Source organism: Symphalangus syndactylus, chromosome 9 (genome assembly GCF_028878055.3).
Source record: "Symphalangus syndactylus isolate Jambi chromosome 9, NHGRI_mSymSyn1-v2.1_pri, whole genome shotgun sequence".
Lineage (NCBI taxonomy): Eukaryota > Metazoa > Chordata > Mammalia > Primates > Hylobatidae > Symphalangus > Symphalangus syndactylus.
In genome coordinates this window covers 46,601,725-46,621,225 of record NC_072431.2, presented here as the reverse complement: position 1 = coordinate 46,621,225, position 19,501 = coordinate 46,601,725, and the positions used below count along the sequence as shown (strand labels likewise).

Below are 19,501 nucleotides of genomic sequence, written 5' to 3'. Positions count from 1 at the left end.
AATTCGTTGACCTAGCTTGAGCAGTAGTGGCAAACTGATGTCTGAGAACACACTGTAAGACCAAGTGCTTGTAAATAATAGAGGATAATATTGAGTTGAATGCATGCCAGAACCTTCTACTCCTCGCTAAAAGTCTGTTTTGAGCAGAATATGTGGAGATTTAAAGAGATTCCATCTTTTTGAAAACTGCAGTTTCTGGAAGCGATTTATGTATTCTTAATGGCTTTGCAACCTATATCTCAAAAGAGCCTATTGCCAGTAACCTTAGTATTATTGAACTGTAATGTATGCAGTGTCTTTGTGTTTTATAAGCAAGATTTAAAAAAAATTATAAGCTTCTTCAGAAAGTTTATACTTTACATTTGGGTTCAGCTCAGTGCAACACAATAGAGAGCATGCAGAGAATGCCAAGTTAGTGTTACAGTTAATATATCTTGGAAGATGGGTGAAATTTTGGAAGTACCTTAGAGAATAAACAGCTATAGTCCTCATTTAATAATCCTCAGGGAAATATGTAGGGTGGACTAGGAAGTTACTTGGTGATATACAACATGCTCTGCATGCTAAGCTATTAGCTGATTCAGTTATTAAAACAACTGCCAATTTGAAGAAAATAATAGAATAGATTTAGGGAAAAAACTAACATGTTATTTGGTTAAATTTTCAGGCTTTTTTCTTCTGTGTATGTGCCTGTGTAAATGAAAGTTGTAGTCATATAGCCTGTATTTAAGGATTCTTCTGGGAAAAAAATTATCAGTATTTATTGTGCATGTAGTTTACATATGTCATTTAATTTCATTTAATTCTCACAATCTTCACGTGAAATCAGCAGGGTGGGCCTTAATTTACAGATAATGAAACTAAAGCTTAAAGAGATGTATTAGTTTTTGTAAGGTCACATATTAATTACTGGTGGAGCTGGGATTCAGTGTTTGATGTTACGTGCATCTGGCATTAAAACCGATGCTTCACCCTCTCTGCAACTGGCCTCTAGGGCTGATATGACCTGCCTACTGTGGACACCAGAATATCAGCTAGCATTGTCCTATAGAATCTCTTTGCTTCAGATCCTTATAGTGATACCAAAAAGCTTTGTTTATTCAGGAAAGTAGTTAAGAAATCTGGATCCCACACTAGAAATGAACAGTGTACAATTTACTTAATAAAAATAACTCAAATATATATACACATATACATATACCACCTATATATATTTGTACAAATAATATTAATTTTTAATTCTATGTTTTGGTGTAATATGCATTCACTAAGGAAGTCATTAGATAGTAACGTTATTTGCTAAGAGCTTAGGTTTGGGAATCAGTATGAGTTCTGGACTTAGCTCTGCTGTTTATTCTCTGTTACTTGAAATTTCAAGCGCTATCATTCTCCTGGAAATATGAAAATAAAAAAATCTTATTTACAGTTTTGCTGTGATGAGATAGTGAGATAAAATATATAAAACCTATATAGCACACTATTTGGCACATTGTTACTCAATATGTAATTAATATCACCACTATTATTTTTATGTTTATAATTAACAATTTTAACCAACAGTCACATTGGCAAATATTTCTTTTTCCCGTCCAGTAGGAAGCTGATTCATTCATTATTTTGATTCTTAAAAGTTCACTCATCAATTGGTTTCCCATACTTTTTCCACATGTAATAGCAGCTACAATAAATATCACTAATATTTATTAAGACATTGCTAAACACATTGCATACAGTATCTCATAAAATTATTCCAATTATCCTAGAATATAAGTACTATTATAATTTTCAAGATTAGAAAAACAGAGGTTCAGAGAGGCAAAGCACCATTCCAAAGGTAAACAGCATAGGTAGTAGAGCTGAGACGCGGCCCCAGGGTTGTCTGACACCACAGTACTTAACTCCAGGGAGTTGTGCAGAGTGCCTCTGGTGTTCATCCCTGAAGAAAGGTTCATGTCTTTCATCACTTGCTTTGATTTTTATTGTGGCAAATCTGGTCCCTTTGACCACAGAATCACAGACTTGATGCTCTTGTAACCAAAAGTTGACACTTTAATTTGAATATTCACTAATTATATTACTAGTGATAAACTCTCTTTTGTTTCTTCTTTTGCCTACACAGTACTACTTGATAGAGAGATGAGATTAACAGCATAAATCCTCAAGCCTGATTTCTTATGTTCAATTTCCAGCTGCATCACCTCTATGTGATCCTACTATCTTGTATCCCTCTGTGACTCAGTTTCCACCTCTAGAAAATAGGAAGGGGGATAACAGTCTCTTCCTCGAAGAGTTGTGAGGATTAAAGACAACTTGTAAATAGTGCTTAGAGAGACACTTGACATATAATCCTATAGAGATATTATTACTACATGGCTTAACTGAAAGGGATTTGCTCTTGTTTCTTTTTTTTTTTTTTTGCTTTTTTTCTAATGTATGTGTGATAAAACACAGCCACAGCTACCATTACAGGAGAACACTCTTTTGCTCTCTCTCCTCTCTCTTTTTTCTCTCTCTGGGTCTGATTCTCTCTATCCTATCCATCCTTCCTCCTTCCCTTTCTTCTCTCCCCCAACCTCCCCCACACACATCTATATTGGGTAAGGTTTAGATAAAGCCTCCATGTTCAGAAGTTATTGATTGTGTGATATTTTCTGTGTCACAGCATTCAGATATTTCCCTTGGCCTGTGGTTATATTGTTTTTAACCATATTGTGCCCCCTTTGTGTGAGTAACACATCCACCATCTCTGGCTAGGAGAAACAATGGAAAATAACTGAGTTAGAGATATCCTGAAAGTTTAATTAAGGACTTGTCAAATAATAACCCACTTTGTCATTTTCACTTTAAAACCTTCCACAGATCTGTTCTTTGAATGAATGTTTAATTCAGTTAAAAGGATGGACTTAGTTCAGTTTAAAGGCAGAATCAGGAAAGGAAAATGTCAAAAATAAAGAGGTTAGACTATGTTGCTTCTACCATTTTAAATGGACATACTGATACTGGAATAAATTACACTAAACAATAATATATACCCTTTTAAACCTTTTAAATCTGTGAATATTGCAATGCAATGCACAGAATCTTTTTTTTTTTTTTTTTTTACAAAATGTTTTTTATCTAAGGATTCAAAAGTCCCAGCTATTTCCAGTAGCAGCATCTGTTGCTTTGCCAGTTTCCACAGAGATGAGCTTGTGTTGATTTTCACCACATTTGTTCAAGTCTGGAATCTGGTTAAAACATGCAAACAGTTGTGTTGCTGGCTAAGAGGTGCGATCTCATAGTACCCTTTGAATAATAGTAGTCACTTGCATTTATTTTAATTCAAATGGCATTTGCAATTATGAATCTAAGCATGGATTATTTTAAAATAACTTTAATTAGAATAAGAAATATAAAGCATTCTAATTCTAGAAGGAAGAATGATATGGTACATGCATGTTCTTAGAAACCATAATGATATCTACTTTAAATCTTCTCAGTTGAAATTTGCATTTTATTTTTTCATCACCATTTTGGGATAACTTTTGCAAAAAGAAGTACTCTCTCAATTATATCTTATCTTAGTTCATTGTCTAAGATGCAGATTGGCAAACATAGACATTTTTCTGTTATCCAATTTATAAATCTTCCATATCCTTATCCATATATTGATTGCAAATTCATAATATCCTGAGATGAAACCAGATTTTAAAACTATGATTCTGAATTGGAAATGTCTGCTATTTGGGTACCTACATCTAATGAAAGGACAGGAACAGTAGAAAAACAAACAAAGGTTAAGGTGCTGGCAAATGTTCTTGGCATGGTTAACATAGTATTAACATTGATTTTAGCCGTTCTGCTTGCTGCAAGCCTTTTAATACACTCCGTATGTCCATACTTAGTCTCTTCTGCTATTAGGGGTAGTTAGGTAGACAATGTTGAGAAACCCTAAAAGTTGGAAATATCAGTAATGTAACTTTTTTCTATATTTTTAAATATTTTCAATGTTTAATTGTCTGACAATTTTAAAAACAAATTACTGGCTGGGCATAATGACTTATACCTGTAATTCCAGCACTTTGGGAGGCTGAGGTGGGAGGATTACTTGAGGCTAGGAATTTGAGAGCAGCCTTTTGTGAGACCCCATCTCTACAAAAAAATTAAAATTAGCCAGACTTGGTGGCTCATGCCTGTAATACCAGCTACTTGGGAGTAACAGGCAAGAAGATTACTTGAGCCCAGGGGTTTGAGGCTGCAGTGAGCTATGATCCCACCACTGCACTCCAGCCTGGGTGGCAGAACAAGAGGCCATCTGAAAAAAAAAGTAATTGTTATCTCATAGCCAGTGCCTTTTAAACTTAATTCTTAATTTTCTATATTACTAATATGGGATAAATTACAAAGGTGTAAAAATTCGTCACACATACTAAGGCACCTTACAAATTTTCAGGAACAACAGGAAATGCAACTGACTATTATAGAACAATAAATCACTAGTCATTAACGGGCATTGCCTAAACACCAAGCAAGGTTCTATGTCTTTTACTTTCAAACTTTCATAGGTTTCTAAGAGAAGATATGTTGTTATCTCTAGTTGATAAAGGAGAAAACAGGGTGAGAGAGCTTTAGGTAATTTTCACAAGCTATTTAATAGTGGCATTGACAGCCAGATTCATAAACTTTTTAAATTATATTTCAGATGTTGCCTCACTTATGTGAGTTTGCTGTGAAAATAAGTAAAGTTAATTTTATATAGTAAAATAGATTCTCCACCTTCCTTTTCAGTCGAAATTATGCATTGGCATTTCACTAACAACGATTACAAGTATTTTAATGCCAACAAACATTTGAATACATGTTTCCACTGTAGATGTCATAGCACTTTAAGTACCTTAATAATTGATGGCCAGTTTTCCCAATATTAAAATTTTATAAGATTTTATTTTCCCAATTGTAATGGTAAAAGCGGGGGCAAAATTTTGATTTTTTTATTTAATGTTATTTTCCCAATGTAAAAATAAAAAAAAGGACACCAAAATGAAATGGGCTAAGATGGTGACACCATCAAATTGTACTTCAAAATTTACTTTGTGATTGTTAGAAATAATTGAACAGACTTCATAACCTGAATTTACTGTAACTCAATGTAAATATTTATTTATATTAATCAAAGGACAAACTTACAAACTTTCCTTACTTTTTAAGACACTGAATTATATTGAGTACGTGACCTTACTTAGGATAATTCTGCCTGACATCAATTTTCAATGATTGAAGTTTTTAAAATTAAAAAAGTGGCTGGGTTCAAGATGAGTCTGAGTAACATGACAAAACCCTGTCTCTACAAAAAAATACAGCTACTTGGGAGGCTGAGGTGGGAGGATCACCTGATCCCAGGGAGCTTGAGGCTGCAGTGAACCGAGATGGTGCCACTGCACCACAGCCTGGGCAACAGAGTGAGATCTCATCTCGAAAAACATGAAAATAAAAAAGATTGTAAGGCGGTATTATCACTTAGTAAAAATATATTTATAGTCTTTTTTCTTAAATTTAAATTAATGTCTTGGATGAGAAAGACACTTAGAATGACAGTGGCTGCTTTTAGGGAGAAAATATAAGGCACTTCCACATTATTTGTTTTATTATTTCTTCACAATGACATCAGATATTTATTCTTTATTCTAGATACTTTATCTTTAAATTTCTCAAAATAAAACCAAGTAAATATATCAGGAAATACATTTTTTATTTTTCCTGATTAAGTGATAATCTATGATTTTTCTTATGAAATACTTAGAGGCTAGAAAGTTATTAGAAAATACAGAATGCTGCTATGTGTGTGTTTACACTTAATATTTTAAAACTAATTTTATTATCTTACATATAAATGTTTCTGGGGCTATTCCTCACGTAAAATTGATTATAAACACGGATATTTGATCATAGTCAGATTTGCACCATTACAGAGTTTAAGTGATAACTGAGTTCCTAACTAAAATATTAGAGACATTACGGCAAAGTAAAATAGCAACAACAATGAAAAAAACCCACATATAGAAACAGGATGATACATTTTTTCTCTACAGCTTATTAGATCTGTGCTCAAGAAAGGTCAAGAGACTTAACCTCTCTGAGCACTAAATTCCTTATCTTTAAAATAGATACGAGAATATCTTCTTAACAGGACCATATTGAGGATTAGAATGGAAAAAAAAAAAAAAGAAGGAAGAGAGCACCTAACACAGTGCTAGCCACATGATAGATACTAATTTTCTACATGAGTTTATTTTAAAACTGTCTTGAAAAAACATAGTATATAGTGATAACAACTAATTCTTTGGTAATATATAACAGAATATTCATAAGGCAAGATTTTGGAAGGATTCAAATGTGGCTTCTTATTTATGCATATCCTAACTATCTATATGTATTGTATGTGTGATTGCTAGTCAGTTAGAAAAAAGACAGAATATCCCTTCCTTCAAACTATGCCAGGCTTAAAAACAATAGAAATTACTTATAGTGGATGGGGGAGAATTGAAATGAATGAAGAAAAACTATCATCACTTATTTAAATTACACTTAATTATTGAGGGGATGGTTTTTAAAATTCATCATTATCTTTCTTACATTTTAATAGCCTTTAATAGAAGTCTGATAGACTTCTATTAAAGTAGAGAAATTGGTGAATTTTACTACTTACAGAAAATTGTGTCTTTTGACTAATATGAGACAGAAACTTGATATATGGTTTTAATTTATTCCTGTACTTCCAGTCTTCACAAAATGAATATTCACAAGTTGACTGATTTGATTGTAACACAATCGAAATAAATGATTTATGAAGAGAACAAAATTGAGTAAAGTAGAATACCATGAGGCAAATGATATACAAGGAACATATTGATAAATTGAAAAAATTTACATCTGATAGCCAACATCCAGTTCCAGATATTCCTAGAGCAGGAATGGAACTTGATACATCACATGGCCCAGATCACTGATTTTAGCATATGGATTTCTGAAACTTGAGCAAAAGTTTATTCTGGCCTTATAGATGCAAAAGAATAGAACCAGCACAATGACTTGTCTTTTTCTAGCATATAAATATTACCACCTTTTATTCGTTTAACAAATACTTGGGAGAGTTACCTTTTGTCCTCCTACCCCCCATAGCCAGCCTTTGCTATGTAAAGAGAAAAAGGTAAGCTTCCATTAATTGAGTCACTTATTGTAGATATTATATGACATATTTTACATTTCTGTATATGTTATTTCATGGTCACAGCAATGTTGTGAAACAGGTATTGTTGACAGTGCTTTACTCTGCAGAAGAATAAAGTGATACTCAGTTAAATATATTTTCTAAGTTTACACAATATTAAAGTTTAGATTCAAAATCAGATTTGTTTTATTTATGACACTGTTTCTTAAACGATGAAAAATTGTTACATAATTTTTCCACTTATCTCCTTATAGGGACACGTATGTTCTGAAATTATTCTATGCTACTTCTGCTTTCGGTTTGTGGTTTTTAGGTAATGATGCATTATCCTTCAAACATGAATAGTATCATCACCCTATGTTTTTTGTTGAAAGAAAGTATATGCATCAAAGCTATTAACTTAGAGTACAACTTTTAATCTATTCTATTATTCAGGCTTCAGATAAACAGTCCAAAACCTAGATAAGAAAGTGAAATGAATTATTTAGGCCAAACCAGCTTTACATGTGCTTCCACTATGCATAATTTATCAAGAATTTTCTCTTTTCTTGTAGGGATGACTTGTCAAGCTCGAACATCATATACTGAAGATGAAGTTCTTTGGGGTCATCGTTTTTTTCCTGTAATTTCCTTAGAAGAGGGATTCTTTAAAGTTGATTACTCCCAGTTCCATGCAACATTTGAAGTCCCCACCCCACCTTACAGTGTGAAAGAGCAGGAGGAAATGCTTCTCATGTCGTCCCCTTTAATAGCACCAGCCATAACTAACAGCAAAGAAAGACATAATTCTGTGGAATGCTTAGATGGACTAGATGATATTACTACAAAACTACCATCTAAGCTGCAGAAAATTACTGGAAGAGAAGACTTTCCCAAAAAACTCTTGAGGATGAGTTCTACAACTTCAGAAAAAGCCTACAGCTTGGGAGACTTGCCCATGAAACTTCAACGAATAAGTTCAGTTCCAGGCAACTCAGAAGAAAAACTGGTATCTAAAACCACCAAAATGTTATCTGATCCCATGAGCCAGTCTGTGGCTGATTTGCCACCAAAGCTTCAAAAGATAGCTGGAGGAGCAGCTAGGATGGAAGGGAACCTTCCAGCCAAATTAAGAAAAATGAACTCTGATCGCTTCACATAACAAAGCACTCCCTTAGGCATTATTTAATGTTTGATTTAGTAATAGTCCAATATTTGGCAATGAGGTAATTCTCCCTAAGGAATCTGAAAGTATATTTTCCTCCCAGTTCTACAAGCATATTTGAGAACCCTTCCTTTCCCAAGTATTGCTAATGTGTAGAAAGCAACAGTTATGGAGGGAGGACATCATAAGGAAGTTATTAATGGGCATGTATTATCACATCAAGCATGCAATAATGTGCAAATTTTGCATTTAGTTTTATGGCATGATTTATATATGGCATATTTATATTGTATATTCTGGAAAAAAATATATATATATATTTAAAGGGGAGATACTCTCCCCGACATTTCTAACATATGTATTAAGCCAAACATGAGTGAATAGCTTTCAGGGCGATAAAACTAAATATATGTCTGTGTGTGTGTGTGTATGTATACACACATATACATATATACACATACATACACATACATACATACATATATATCTGATAAAATTGTGATGTTTTGTTCAAAGTTGTAGTTCTTGTGCATGTTTACTTTATTAGAGTAGGAAGGCTACTGGCATTAATTATTAATACCAAATATTTTAGCCTTAAATTTTTGTCATTTTAAAATCTGATTTAATGTTTTCTGCTGTTTAAGGTCCTGGGAGGCTTTCCATTGTATTTTACATGAGAGAATCACACAAGTTTGTGCTATCTATGGCCCTGCAAAAATATAACCATTACATGTTTAAATTGTAAATTTTAGAGCATACCAGTACTCAGTATAGCACTGAACATTTCTTATGATTTTTAAAAGTTGCTAGTACTGGGGAGAAATAATTGTTGATTAATTTGAGAATTATTCCTTTCCTAGACTAATTAAAATCTGGAAATCTGTTTTGTATATGATCTAATACAAAGATGAGCTCTGAACAAACACTGAATCATGTTAATAGACAGTAGCCAAGTTATATTGAATATATCAGAATCTGTGTGAACTTACACAATTAATTGTCCCTGTTTCAAACTGAGTAAATTGGAAACATTTTCATTCTTTTTCTGGAAATTTTGTCCATTTTAAAAACCAATCATTTTAAGAAGACATGACAATGCAATGAAACAGATGATAAATATTTATGCTTAAAATATGTATGTCTAATTGAGTCTCTTTTTTATTCTGTTTTCTTGTTTATGGCATTTGTTGTAACAGGATAGACTTTTTCCTCACCTAGGGAACCTATCCCATGCCTGTCACTTATAGTTCAGGAGGAAGTTTTTGCACAGACCAGAGAGAAATTAAAATTAGATAAATTGAAGATATCTTACACACAGTTTTTTGGTGAACACTGATTTTATTGGTGTCTTGAATCCCTGGTCTACCCAAATAATTTTAATAGTACTGTTTTTTCTAATCCTGAAGTCTGATATTTATGACTCATTAGCAGGAATCAAAACTAGTGATCAGTAGAACACTTTCAAAATAAAAATTTGGAATGCAGACTTTTATGAAAATTTAAAAGTGCTCCTTAACAGACTATCATGGGTTTTCCTATAAAACTTCTTTAAGTATTGTAATTTAAGTCTGCCCCAAATTTAAAAAAGATTCTCATTAATATGTCAGTCATTAATTGCTAGTTTGGGCTCTCATTATTTCCTGTTTTTTAACAATTTTGTGATAATTTTATTATTGGCAAGTTAATACATCAACATTTAAATCATTGACTATAATAATACCTTCTGGCTACCTCTGTATCAACCAAATTCTGTAGGTGCAAACATATACCAGGGAATTCTTACTGGCAAAATGATCAATCTGGAGTGTGCATCCACTGTGAATGGAGCAAATTGCCCTATACCCATTGATAACCAAGCTTTCTTAGTTTGTAGATGTAGGAAACAAAATAGTGAGAGAGAGAGAAAGGGGTCCACAGGGCATGGTATATTTATCAGCAGTGGAAAAAAAGTGCATAGATCATTTAGTCCAATAACTTAAAACTAAATAGAGCCATAATTTACTTTGGAGAGTCATTTTAATTTGTCTTTGGTACCAAGGAGAAGACAGAACCAAAAACAAACTCTCCAAGTATATTCACACATTCAACAAAATTTTTGCATGCCTTCTATGTCATAGGCAATTTTAGTTCCTGGGGATTTGGACATGGCTAAGTCAGAGAAGGCCGTTGCTCACCATGAACACTGTATACCAGAAGGAGAGTGGGGAGGAGACAAAAAACAAATAAGACCACTTCAGACAATCAAAATATCAGTTAAGAGAATGAAAACAGGCCTGACTCAGTGGCTCATGCCTGTAATCCCAGTACTTTGGGAGGCCGAGGTTGGGGGACCACCTGAGGTCAGGAGATGGACACCAGCCTGGACAACATGGTGAAAACCCGTCTCTACTAAAAATACAAAAATTAACTGGGCATGGTGGCAGGCACCTGTAATCCCAGCTACTGGGGAAGCTGAGGCAGGAGAATCACTTGAACCTGGGAGGTGGAGGTTGCAGTGAGCCGAGATTCTGCCACTGCACTCCAGCCTGGGTGACAGTGCGAGACTCCATCTCAACAACAACAACAACAAAAAAAAAAACAAAAAAAAAAAACAAAGAATCAAAGAATAAAAACAGGGTGACACAATGCAAAGTAACTGTGTGGAATAAAAATTGATTATTTTAGAAAATGTGACTGCCTTAGGACGGGGATAATATGCAAACAGAAATCTATCTCATGAGAAAGTGCTACTGTTGTCAAAATTACCTTATCTGAGTGAATGGTATTTTTTTTATCTTTTCCACACACGAGTGGGAAAGGTATGATTTCTGCATGTAATTGCAGTTTAACCCTTATTTCTAGGTTGATCATAGGTCCCAGTTTACCCATGAAAATTCCAGTTTATACCTGTTGTACCTGTGTAATTATTGGTAGCACTCCCTTTCATTCTTATAATGTCCTGGTTTGGATGATATATGGTGAAGTTTTTGTTGAAACTAAATTATGAAGTCTGATATATTTGGATAAAAATAAAGAATTGCTTTTCTTCTCCTTTTGCTGATTTTTTGACACATCATTCTAAGCAAAATCATCTCAGCTTCGTATATTTCAGCCTGAAGTACTTCTTACCAAAGTTATTTCATGTAACATTTGTTCAATATGTTCGTGACATGTCTTTCAGTAATGAAAAGTTATGCATTTTATTGAATGAATAAAAACCTAACCTCTGCTATTTCCATTTCTGGAAGTTGTAAGAGCTCACATTAAAGAGAGTAAAAGATAATTTTCAACTCACCAATGTCATGGCTATTGGAAAGGAAAACCTAATGTGATCATTGAACTGAATAACTCTATATAACAAGTGGAAACTAGAACTTTTTTATAGCATTTTCATGATATAGGTCCTGTTATAGTAAGATATTTCATTCTATTTATCAAAATGTTGTAAATAAAAGAAACAATTATTTTGATAATGCTTATCTTCAGTTTAAACATTTATTCTTTTCAGAAATATGTAAATACACTTTTGTAAATATATACAAAACGAAAAATAAGGATATTTTACCATTAATTATTTCTGAAAGATTCTTATGCTGTTTTAAATTTATCTATATATGGCTTAAAATATTATGACAAGAGCCTTTTTGTCGGGACAAAATGGCTTATAATACAGTATTTCTACTGGAGGAAGACTGGGGTCATGGGAAAGCTGGCTTACATTCTATTAGTTCTTACATTCTTCAGAATTTATGTTTGAATTACATTGTACATATTTAAATTAGCATCAACCTAATTCCATTATCTGGCATGAAATCTATAATTATTTAAGTGTAAAAGGTCATTTAGTTTCAAAAATATAAACTCATGTATTCAATACTGCAAGTTCAATTTTATAAAAAATGGTATTAAACTTTTGAAACATGATTGGGTTTAATTTTTAGTGTTCTCATCCTTTTTGTACTCTTCACCACTTAATTATTCACATTTCTTGACTCATTTTATCATAAGACTCTTAATTCCTGAAAGGCAATCATTACATCCATCACAAGTCATTCCTTCATAATTCCTTTTATTTTAGCTGCTTATTGGTAAGATGCTTCAGCAATACCAAACCTCAGCTTAATAATGCAGATACTCCATACTGCCCAAGGTAATTTATAGATTCAATGCCATCCCCATCAAGCTACCAATGACTTTCTTCACAGAATTGGAAAAAACTACTTTAAAGTTCACATGGAACCAAAAAAGAGCCCACATCGCCAAGTCAATCCTAAGCCAAAAGAACAAAGCTGGAGGCATCATGCTACCTGACTTCAAACTATACTACAAGGCTACAGTAACCAAAACAGCATGGTACTGGTACCACAACAGAGACATAGATCAATGGAACAGAACAGAGCCCTCAGAAATGATGCCGCATATCTACAACTATCTGATCTTTGACAAACCTGACAAAAACAAGCAATGGGGAAATAGTGCTGGGAAAACTGGCTAGCCATATGTAGAAAGCTGAAACTGGATCCCTTCCTTATACCTTATACAAAAATTAATTCAAGATGGATTAAAGACTTAAATGTTAGACCTAAAACCATTAAAATCCTACAAGAAAACCTAGGCAATACCATTCAGTACATAGGCGTGGGCAAGGACTTCATGTCTAAAACACCAAAAGCAATGGCAACAAAAGACAAAATTGACAAAAGGGATCTAATTAAACTAAAGAGCTTCTGCACAGCAAAAGAAACTACCATCAGAGTGAACAGGCAACCTACAGAATGGGAGAAAATTTTTGCAACTTACTCATCTGACAAAGGGCTAATATCCAGAATCTACAATGAACTCAAACAAATTTACAAGAAAAAAACAAACAACCCCATCAAAAAGTGGGCAAAGGACATGAACAGACACTTCTCAAAAGAAGACATTTATGCAGCCAAAAAACACATGAAGAAATGCTCATCATCACTGGCCATCAGAGAAATGCAAATCAAAACCACAGTGAGATACCATCTCACACCAGTTAGAATAGCCATCATTAAAAAGTCAGGAAACAACAGGTGCCGGAGAGGATGTGGAGAAATAGGAACACTTTTACACTGTTGGTGGGACTGTAAACTAGTTCAGCCATTGTGGAAGTCAGTGTGGCAATTCCTCAGGGATCTAGAACTAGAAATAGCATTTGACCCAGCCATCCCATTACTGGGTATATACCCAAAGGACTATAAATCATGCTGCTATAAAGACACATGCACACGTATGTTTATTGTGGCACTAATCTCAATAGCAAAGACTTGGAACCAACCCAAATGTCCAACAATGATAGACTGGATAAAGAAAATGTGGCACATATACACCATGGAATACTATGCAGCCATAAAAAATGATGAGTTCATGTCCTTTGTAGGGACATGGATGAAACTGGAAAACATCATTCTCAGTAAACTATCACAAGGACAAAAAACCAAACACCGCATGTTCTCACTCATAGGTGGGAATTGAACAATGAGAACTCATGGACACAGCAAGGGGAACATCACACTCCGGGGACTGTTGTGGGGTGGGGGGAGGGGGGAGGGACAGCATTAGGAGATATACCTAATGCCAAATGATGAGTTAATGGGTGCAGCAAAACAATATGGCACATGTATACATATGTAACAAACCTGCACATTGTGCACATGCACCCTAAACCCTAAAGTACAATAATAATAAAAAAAAATAATGCAGATACTCAGGACCTGTGTTTCTTGGAGGAAGCTTCATGGTTATCCTACCCCTTGCTGAACCAGTGTTTTAAAAGCTACAGTAAGTAAAGCAGACAAACGCAGTTTTTCTAATTTTGTTTAAATATCTAATCATCTTTTAATAAAGCATCAGTTGCTTCACCTGTGTTTCACAGAAACATGTGTTCTTAATCTTGGATGAGATGAGTTTTGTGATGTGTAATGTGCCCAACTCCCAGGCACCTCAGAGAATTAATTTAGAAAAGCTAAGTTGCTGCAGCTTCTGACCTAGTAGAGTTCCATACAGATGGTCTTTTATCATTTAGTAGAATTGTTAGGGTTGTTCCTCAAAATATATTTTGTTGTTGTTGTTGTTGTTTTTTACAATTTTCTTCTGGACTTTCTTGTTGCTTAAAAGTCTATTATATGTCTGAACGCTGTGTTTTCAGAGAGGAGGATGTTTGCATATTCTCTTTAACTTAGATATTCTCCAGTTTCACTGTGATTTCTTTGGGATTTTTAAATCTACTTGTAAAGATTTTTTGAAATTATAGCTGTTTCAGTATATCTGGGCTTTTTCTGACCAATAGATGCTATAGAGAACAAATACAGTAGGACCTACTATATCCTCCTTGTTATACTAAGAATCAAATCCATGCTTCTATTTATCCTCTCCCAGCTCTGAATGTGTCAATCACATACGTGGTGACTTGCACACATTATTTATATATTAGAAACAACTCTGCATGGTAAAGATCATCCCTATTTTACACTTGAAGAAACTTATTCTCAGAGAGGCTGTTTAGCGGGCTTTTTAATTAAATCCACAAACATGGGGTATAGTCTCTGCTCCCTGGGAGTATAAAGAGAATCGCTTTTTAAAACAACTGCATATTCCAGAAAATTTGGATGCATGAACATAAATATTCAATGACTGTGCAATGGCTTCTAACCTAACAGAATGCCTTGTGCAATGGAGTTTGCATTTTTCCTAGCTGTCATTTGGAGAAGTGGTGGATGGAAAATGATAGTAGTGTAAGGAGTAGCTGTGGTCAGAATTGTGTGTTGGTTAGAGGGGGGAAAAAAAAGTAGGTAGGAAGCAAGGACAAATAAAAATGAAGAAAATGTGGAGGAAAGTGGACACTTGAAGTGTTGCACAAAGAAATACCTAAGTGGCAAAGAGGTAAAAATGAAAAAGACAAGCTAAAAAATCAAGAGTCCACTGGATACTTGAAAAAATACTGCAAATAAGCAGAAAGTTTCTTCAAACCCAGGTACCTCAGACCCAGGGGTTTTTTAAAAAAATGATACAGTAACATTTTGCTGTATTTACCTCATGTACTTATTAAATAAAGTGTCATAGAAATCTAAAACAGGCTGGGCATAGTGGCCCACCTATAGTCTCAGCACTTTGGGAGGCCAAGGCAGGAGGATTGCTTGAGCCCAGGGGTTCAAGACCAGCCTGGGCAACAGTGGGACTTCATCTCTACTAAAAATAAGTTTAAAAAAATTAGCTGGGCATAGTGACGGGAGACTGAGGTGGGAGGATCCCTTGAGCCCAGGAGTTCGGGGTTGTAATGAGTTATGATCTACGACACTGCACTCCAGCCTGGGTGACAGAGTGAGACCTTGTCTCAAAAGAAAAGAAAGAATAAAAAGAAAAAGAAACCTAAAACAGCCACTTTGTCTCTTCCAAATCCTATACTATTCCATTTCTCTTCCTCATCAGAAGCTATCACTACCTAGAAATGTGTGTGTATATTTCCTGTGCTGGTGTGTATATGTATACTGCATATACATAAATTTATATGTAATACATACTATAACAATCTGATATTTTACTTGAATATATTTCTATACAAATGTATATAAATATGTGATATTTATATATAAAATATATTTGTTATATAAATGTTTCTATAAAATATGTTATATATAACATGCTATATATATATTTAATATAAATATAAATATTCATAGATACATACCTGCTGATAAATTTGTTTTTATTTTTTCTTTCTTCTCTTGGATTTTGTATTTTCTTTCTTTGCTTTTTTTTAAAAAAAAATTTCCATGTCTATTACTGTAGTAATCTTCAAAATCTAAGCTTGCATACAGCAACTAATGAAACCAAAGCTAACTAACATCTCCACCTTCCTTTCAAACAAAAGAAGGATTTTACAGCATATTAAATTCAGCCACATCTTCTCCTGTTTGTTATTTTTGCATAGTATTACATGTGTTTTTAATGTTCTAACAAAAAACTTATTTTTAAGTCAACGCATCTTTATAATAGCCTATATATTTACTGATTTATTCATTCACCATAGCTTCTTGCATCCTACTCATTCATTCTTTTTTTTTCTTAATTAAGTATGTATTTTAACAGTTATTTAGGCAAACATCTGTGATCATCTTAAATGTCTTTTTTCTTTTTTTTACTTTTTTTCTGGACATTCTTGTTGATTAAAAGTATATTATATGTCTAATTGATGTGTTTTCAGGAAGGAAAATATTTTCATATTCTTCAGTTTCATTATGATTTCATTTTTCAGGAGCCAGGTAACAAAAATTTCTTCACATGGGATATCCTGGGTGTTGGTGGGCGCCTGTAGTCCCAGCTACTCGGGAGGCTGAGGCAGGAGAATGGCGTGAACCCGGGAGGCGGAGCTTGCAGTGAGCCAAGATCGCGCCACTGCACTCCAGCCTGGGCGACAGAGCGAGACTCCGTCTCAAAAAAAAAAAAAAAAAAAAAAAAAGCTATCCATAATTGCATGATGCTTGGGTTTGAGGTTTCAGCTTCTCCCAGAATACCTTCTGCTCTCTCCATAGCCCTGTGTACAGACAAGCTTCCTTGTCACTGGGCCTTAGGTGGAAAGTTTGGTTCCAGATAAGGTTTTACAGAGCCCTAGACTTATTCAGGGTCTTCAGTTCCAGTTTCCTGTTTAACAGGTATCGAAGTTGCACCTTTCCCATTATAGGTGTTAAAATCTCAGTCCCCAAATTAGAACCTATCTCCATGTCTAATTCTCCTGAATTTACACACAGACACACACACACTCACATACATGGAAGAAACTCCTGAATTTTAAAGACATTGTTTCATATGTCTTATATATATACATATATACACATACACATGCTTTCACACATATATACATGTGCATATATCTGTGTGTGTGTGTGTATATATATAGTAGAAGGTCACACATACACATAAAGAGTCATGAAGTTTTTACAAGGCTTGTTACAATAAAAACAGCCCCAACTTTCTACCTACTCTCTCCTCATTCTCTCCCCAGAGACAAAGACTTTCAACCCTTTTAAATGATTCTATTGTTATTTACATGCAAATTTCTAATCATTCTTTTATTGCTTCTCTTGGTTTTCCATTTTGGGGTATTATTTGTTTGCCTTCCACTGTGGTAAACTATTTAGTTCTATTTTAACCCTTGCTACCCACTATACGTCTTCAACATCCAGTCTAGTATAGCTAGATTTTCAACACTTATATTTTAAGGGTTTAATTATTAATGTCCCATTAAGTTCTATCACAATTGAGCCCCATGTATTTTGATTATTTTTCTCACGCTTTGCAGCTTCTTCCTCCTAGAATTGCTGACTTCGTTATTCATTTATGTATATATCACTAATACAGTCATAGAATCTTTCCCAATTATGTAAATGATTTCCTGTTAATTTGTCAGACTCATTAGATGCCCTACAAGTTTCACCTTCTTGAAGAAGCCTCCACCAAGATGTTCTGAGCTGCTCTACAGAAGAAAGATCTTTTTTTTTTTTTTTTTTTTTTTGAGACGGAGTCCTGCTCTGTCGCCCAGGCTGGGGTGCAGTGGCACAATCTCGGCTCACTGCAAGCTCCACCTCCTGGGTTCACGCCATTCTCCCGCCTCAGCCTATCCGAGTAGCTGGGACTACAGGCGCCCGCCATCACGCCCGGCTAATTTTTTGTATTTTTTTTTAGTAGAGACGGGGTTTCACCGTGGTCTCGATCTCCTGACCTCGTGATCCGCCTGCCTCGGCCTCCCAAAGTGCTGGGATTACAAGCGTGAGCCACCGCGCCCGGCCAAGAAAGATCTTTTGACGCTGTACAGGTGTTGTCTTGGGATCTTCCTTTGTCATCATCCTGGAGAGTCCATTTACCTTGTTCTTGGTGTAGAAATCCTGTTTCATGGAACATGTTTTCTTCTTTCTGTGTTTACTCTTTATTTTGTTTTGATAAAACTTGTTTTGATAAAACATATTTTCCAGGGGTTTCTGAGAAAGAAATAGTGATAAAACTTTTAGAGGCCTTGCACATATTTAAATAAATCTTTCCCTTGTAATTAATTGCTTGGTCTCTTGTAGAAATTACTTTTTCTTCTGAATTTCAGTGACATTGTTCTCTTTTTTCTAGTTTCCAGTGTTGCTATTGAGATGTCTAATACCATTCTGAATTTTAATCATCTTTTGTATGAAAGTAATTTTTATCCGTAAGGCTCTTAAGATATTCTATTCTTCCCCAGTGTTCTAAAATTTTCCAATGATCTACCTACGTAGGGGCCCACTTAATCCCTTTTGCTGGGCCTTTGCAGTCTGTATCCTCATGGTCCTCTCCATTTTCCTCTATTCTTTCTTTCTGGAATTGTTATTGTTTGGCTGTTGGAGCTCTTGGACTGATCTCTAACCCCTTCATATTTCCTCTTTTATCTTTTTGCATTTTTTTCTGTACTTTATTGGGGACTTTCTTGACTTTATCCTTTACGATTTTTATTTCTGTCCATTTATTTCACTTTAGGTCATTTATCTTCCAGATTTTCATTTCTGCTATTAGTTTTAATTTTCAAGTACTTTTTCCTGTTCTATAAATGTTTCCTTTTTTACGAGTCCTTTTGTTGTTTCATGAATGCATAATTTTAGCTCTCTCAAATTATTAAAGATAATGTGTTTTAAATGTTTTTTTCTCTCTGCATTGTACCTATTTCTAATGTCTTTTTATATGTATGATTTGGGGTCTGTATTTCATATTAGATTGTTTTCTCATATATCTGATGATTGTTAGGTTTTTCTCATACTTAAAAATGGAGCAACTGCAATGATCAATGAAGTTCTGTTCAAATGTATGGGGTAAATCAAATTGATCTTTGCTGGTGTGTGATGTGGTTGAGCTATCTACCTGAGCTTATATATCCTTCAGCTTGTTATTTAAGGTCAGTAACTGCACCCAGGTAAGACTCTTTCAATCTCCTCTTGCAGTCTGTGAAGGGTCGGTACCTGGCCACCAGTGTTCACAGGGAAGAGTGGGTTCAAGAATGACTATTTCTATCCTATTTTCAGAACAGTATCCTCATTCTCAAGACTGTTTAGGCTTCTGATTCTAGATACAGTTTTCTGCCAGGATATGAGAAGCAATCAACAAGTTGAGTTGATTAGAAGGGGATCTGCTCCTTA

At 34.5% G+C, this 19,501-nt stretch overlaps 1 protein-coding gene across 3 annotated transcripts in view; it reads left to right on the top strand.

The window, feature by feature from the left end:
• The window catches only part of KCNJ3 (potassium inwardly rectifying channel subfamily J member 3), a 168,019-nt gene extending 156,638 nt beyond the window's left edge, over positions 1-11,381 (top strand). For 2 of the 3 annotated variants that reach the window (XM_055292095.2, XM_055292094.2), the window contains one exon: positions 7,762-11,381. In XM_055292095.2, coding sequence (XP_055148070.1) covers positions 7,762-7,767 — 6 coding nt within the window. In that variant the 3' untranslated portion in view covers positions 7,768-11,381. The remainder of the gene's footprint in view (positions 1-7,761) is intronic. The other variant, XM_055292093.2, reaches the window with a different exon arrangement.
• Positions 11,382-19,501: the final 8,120 nt, after the last annotated feature.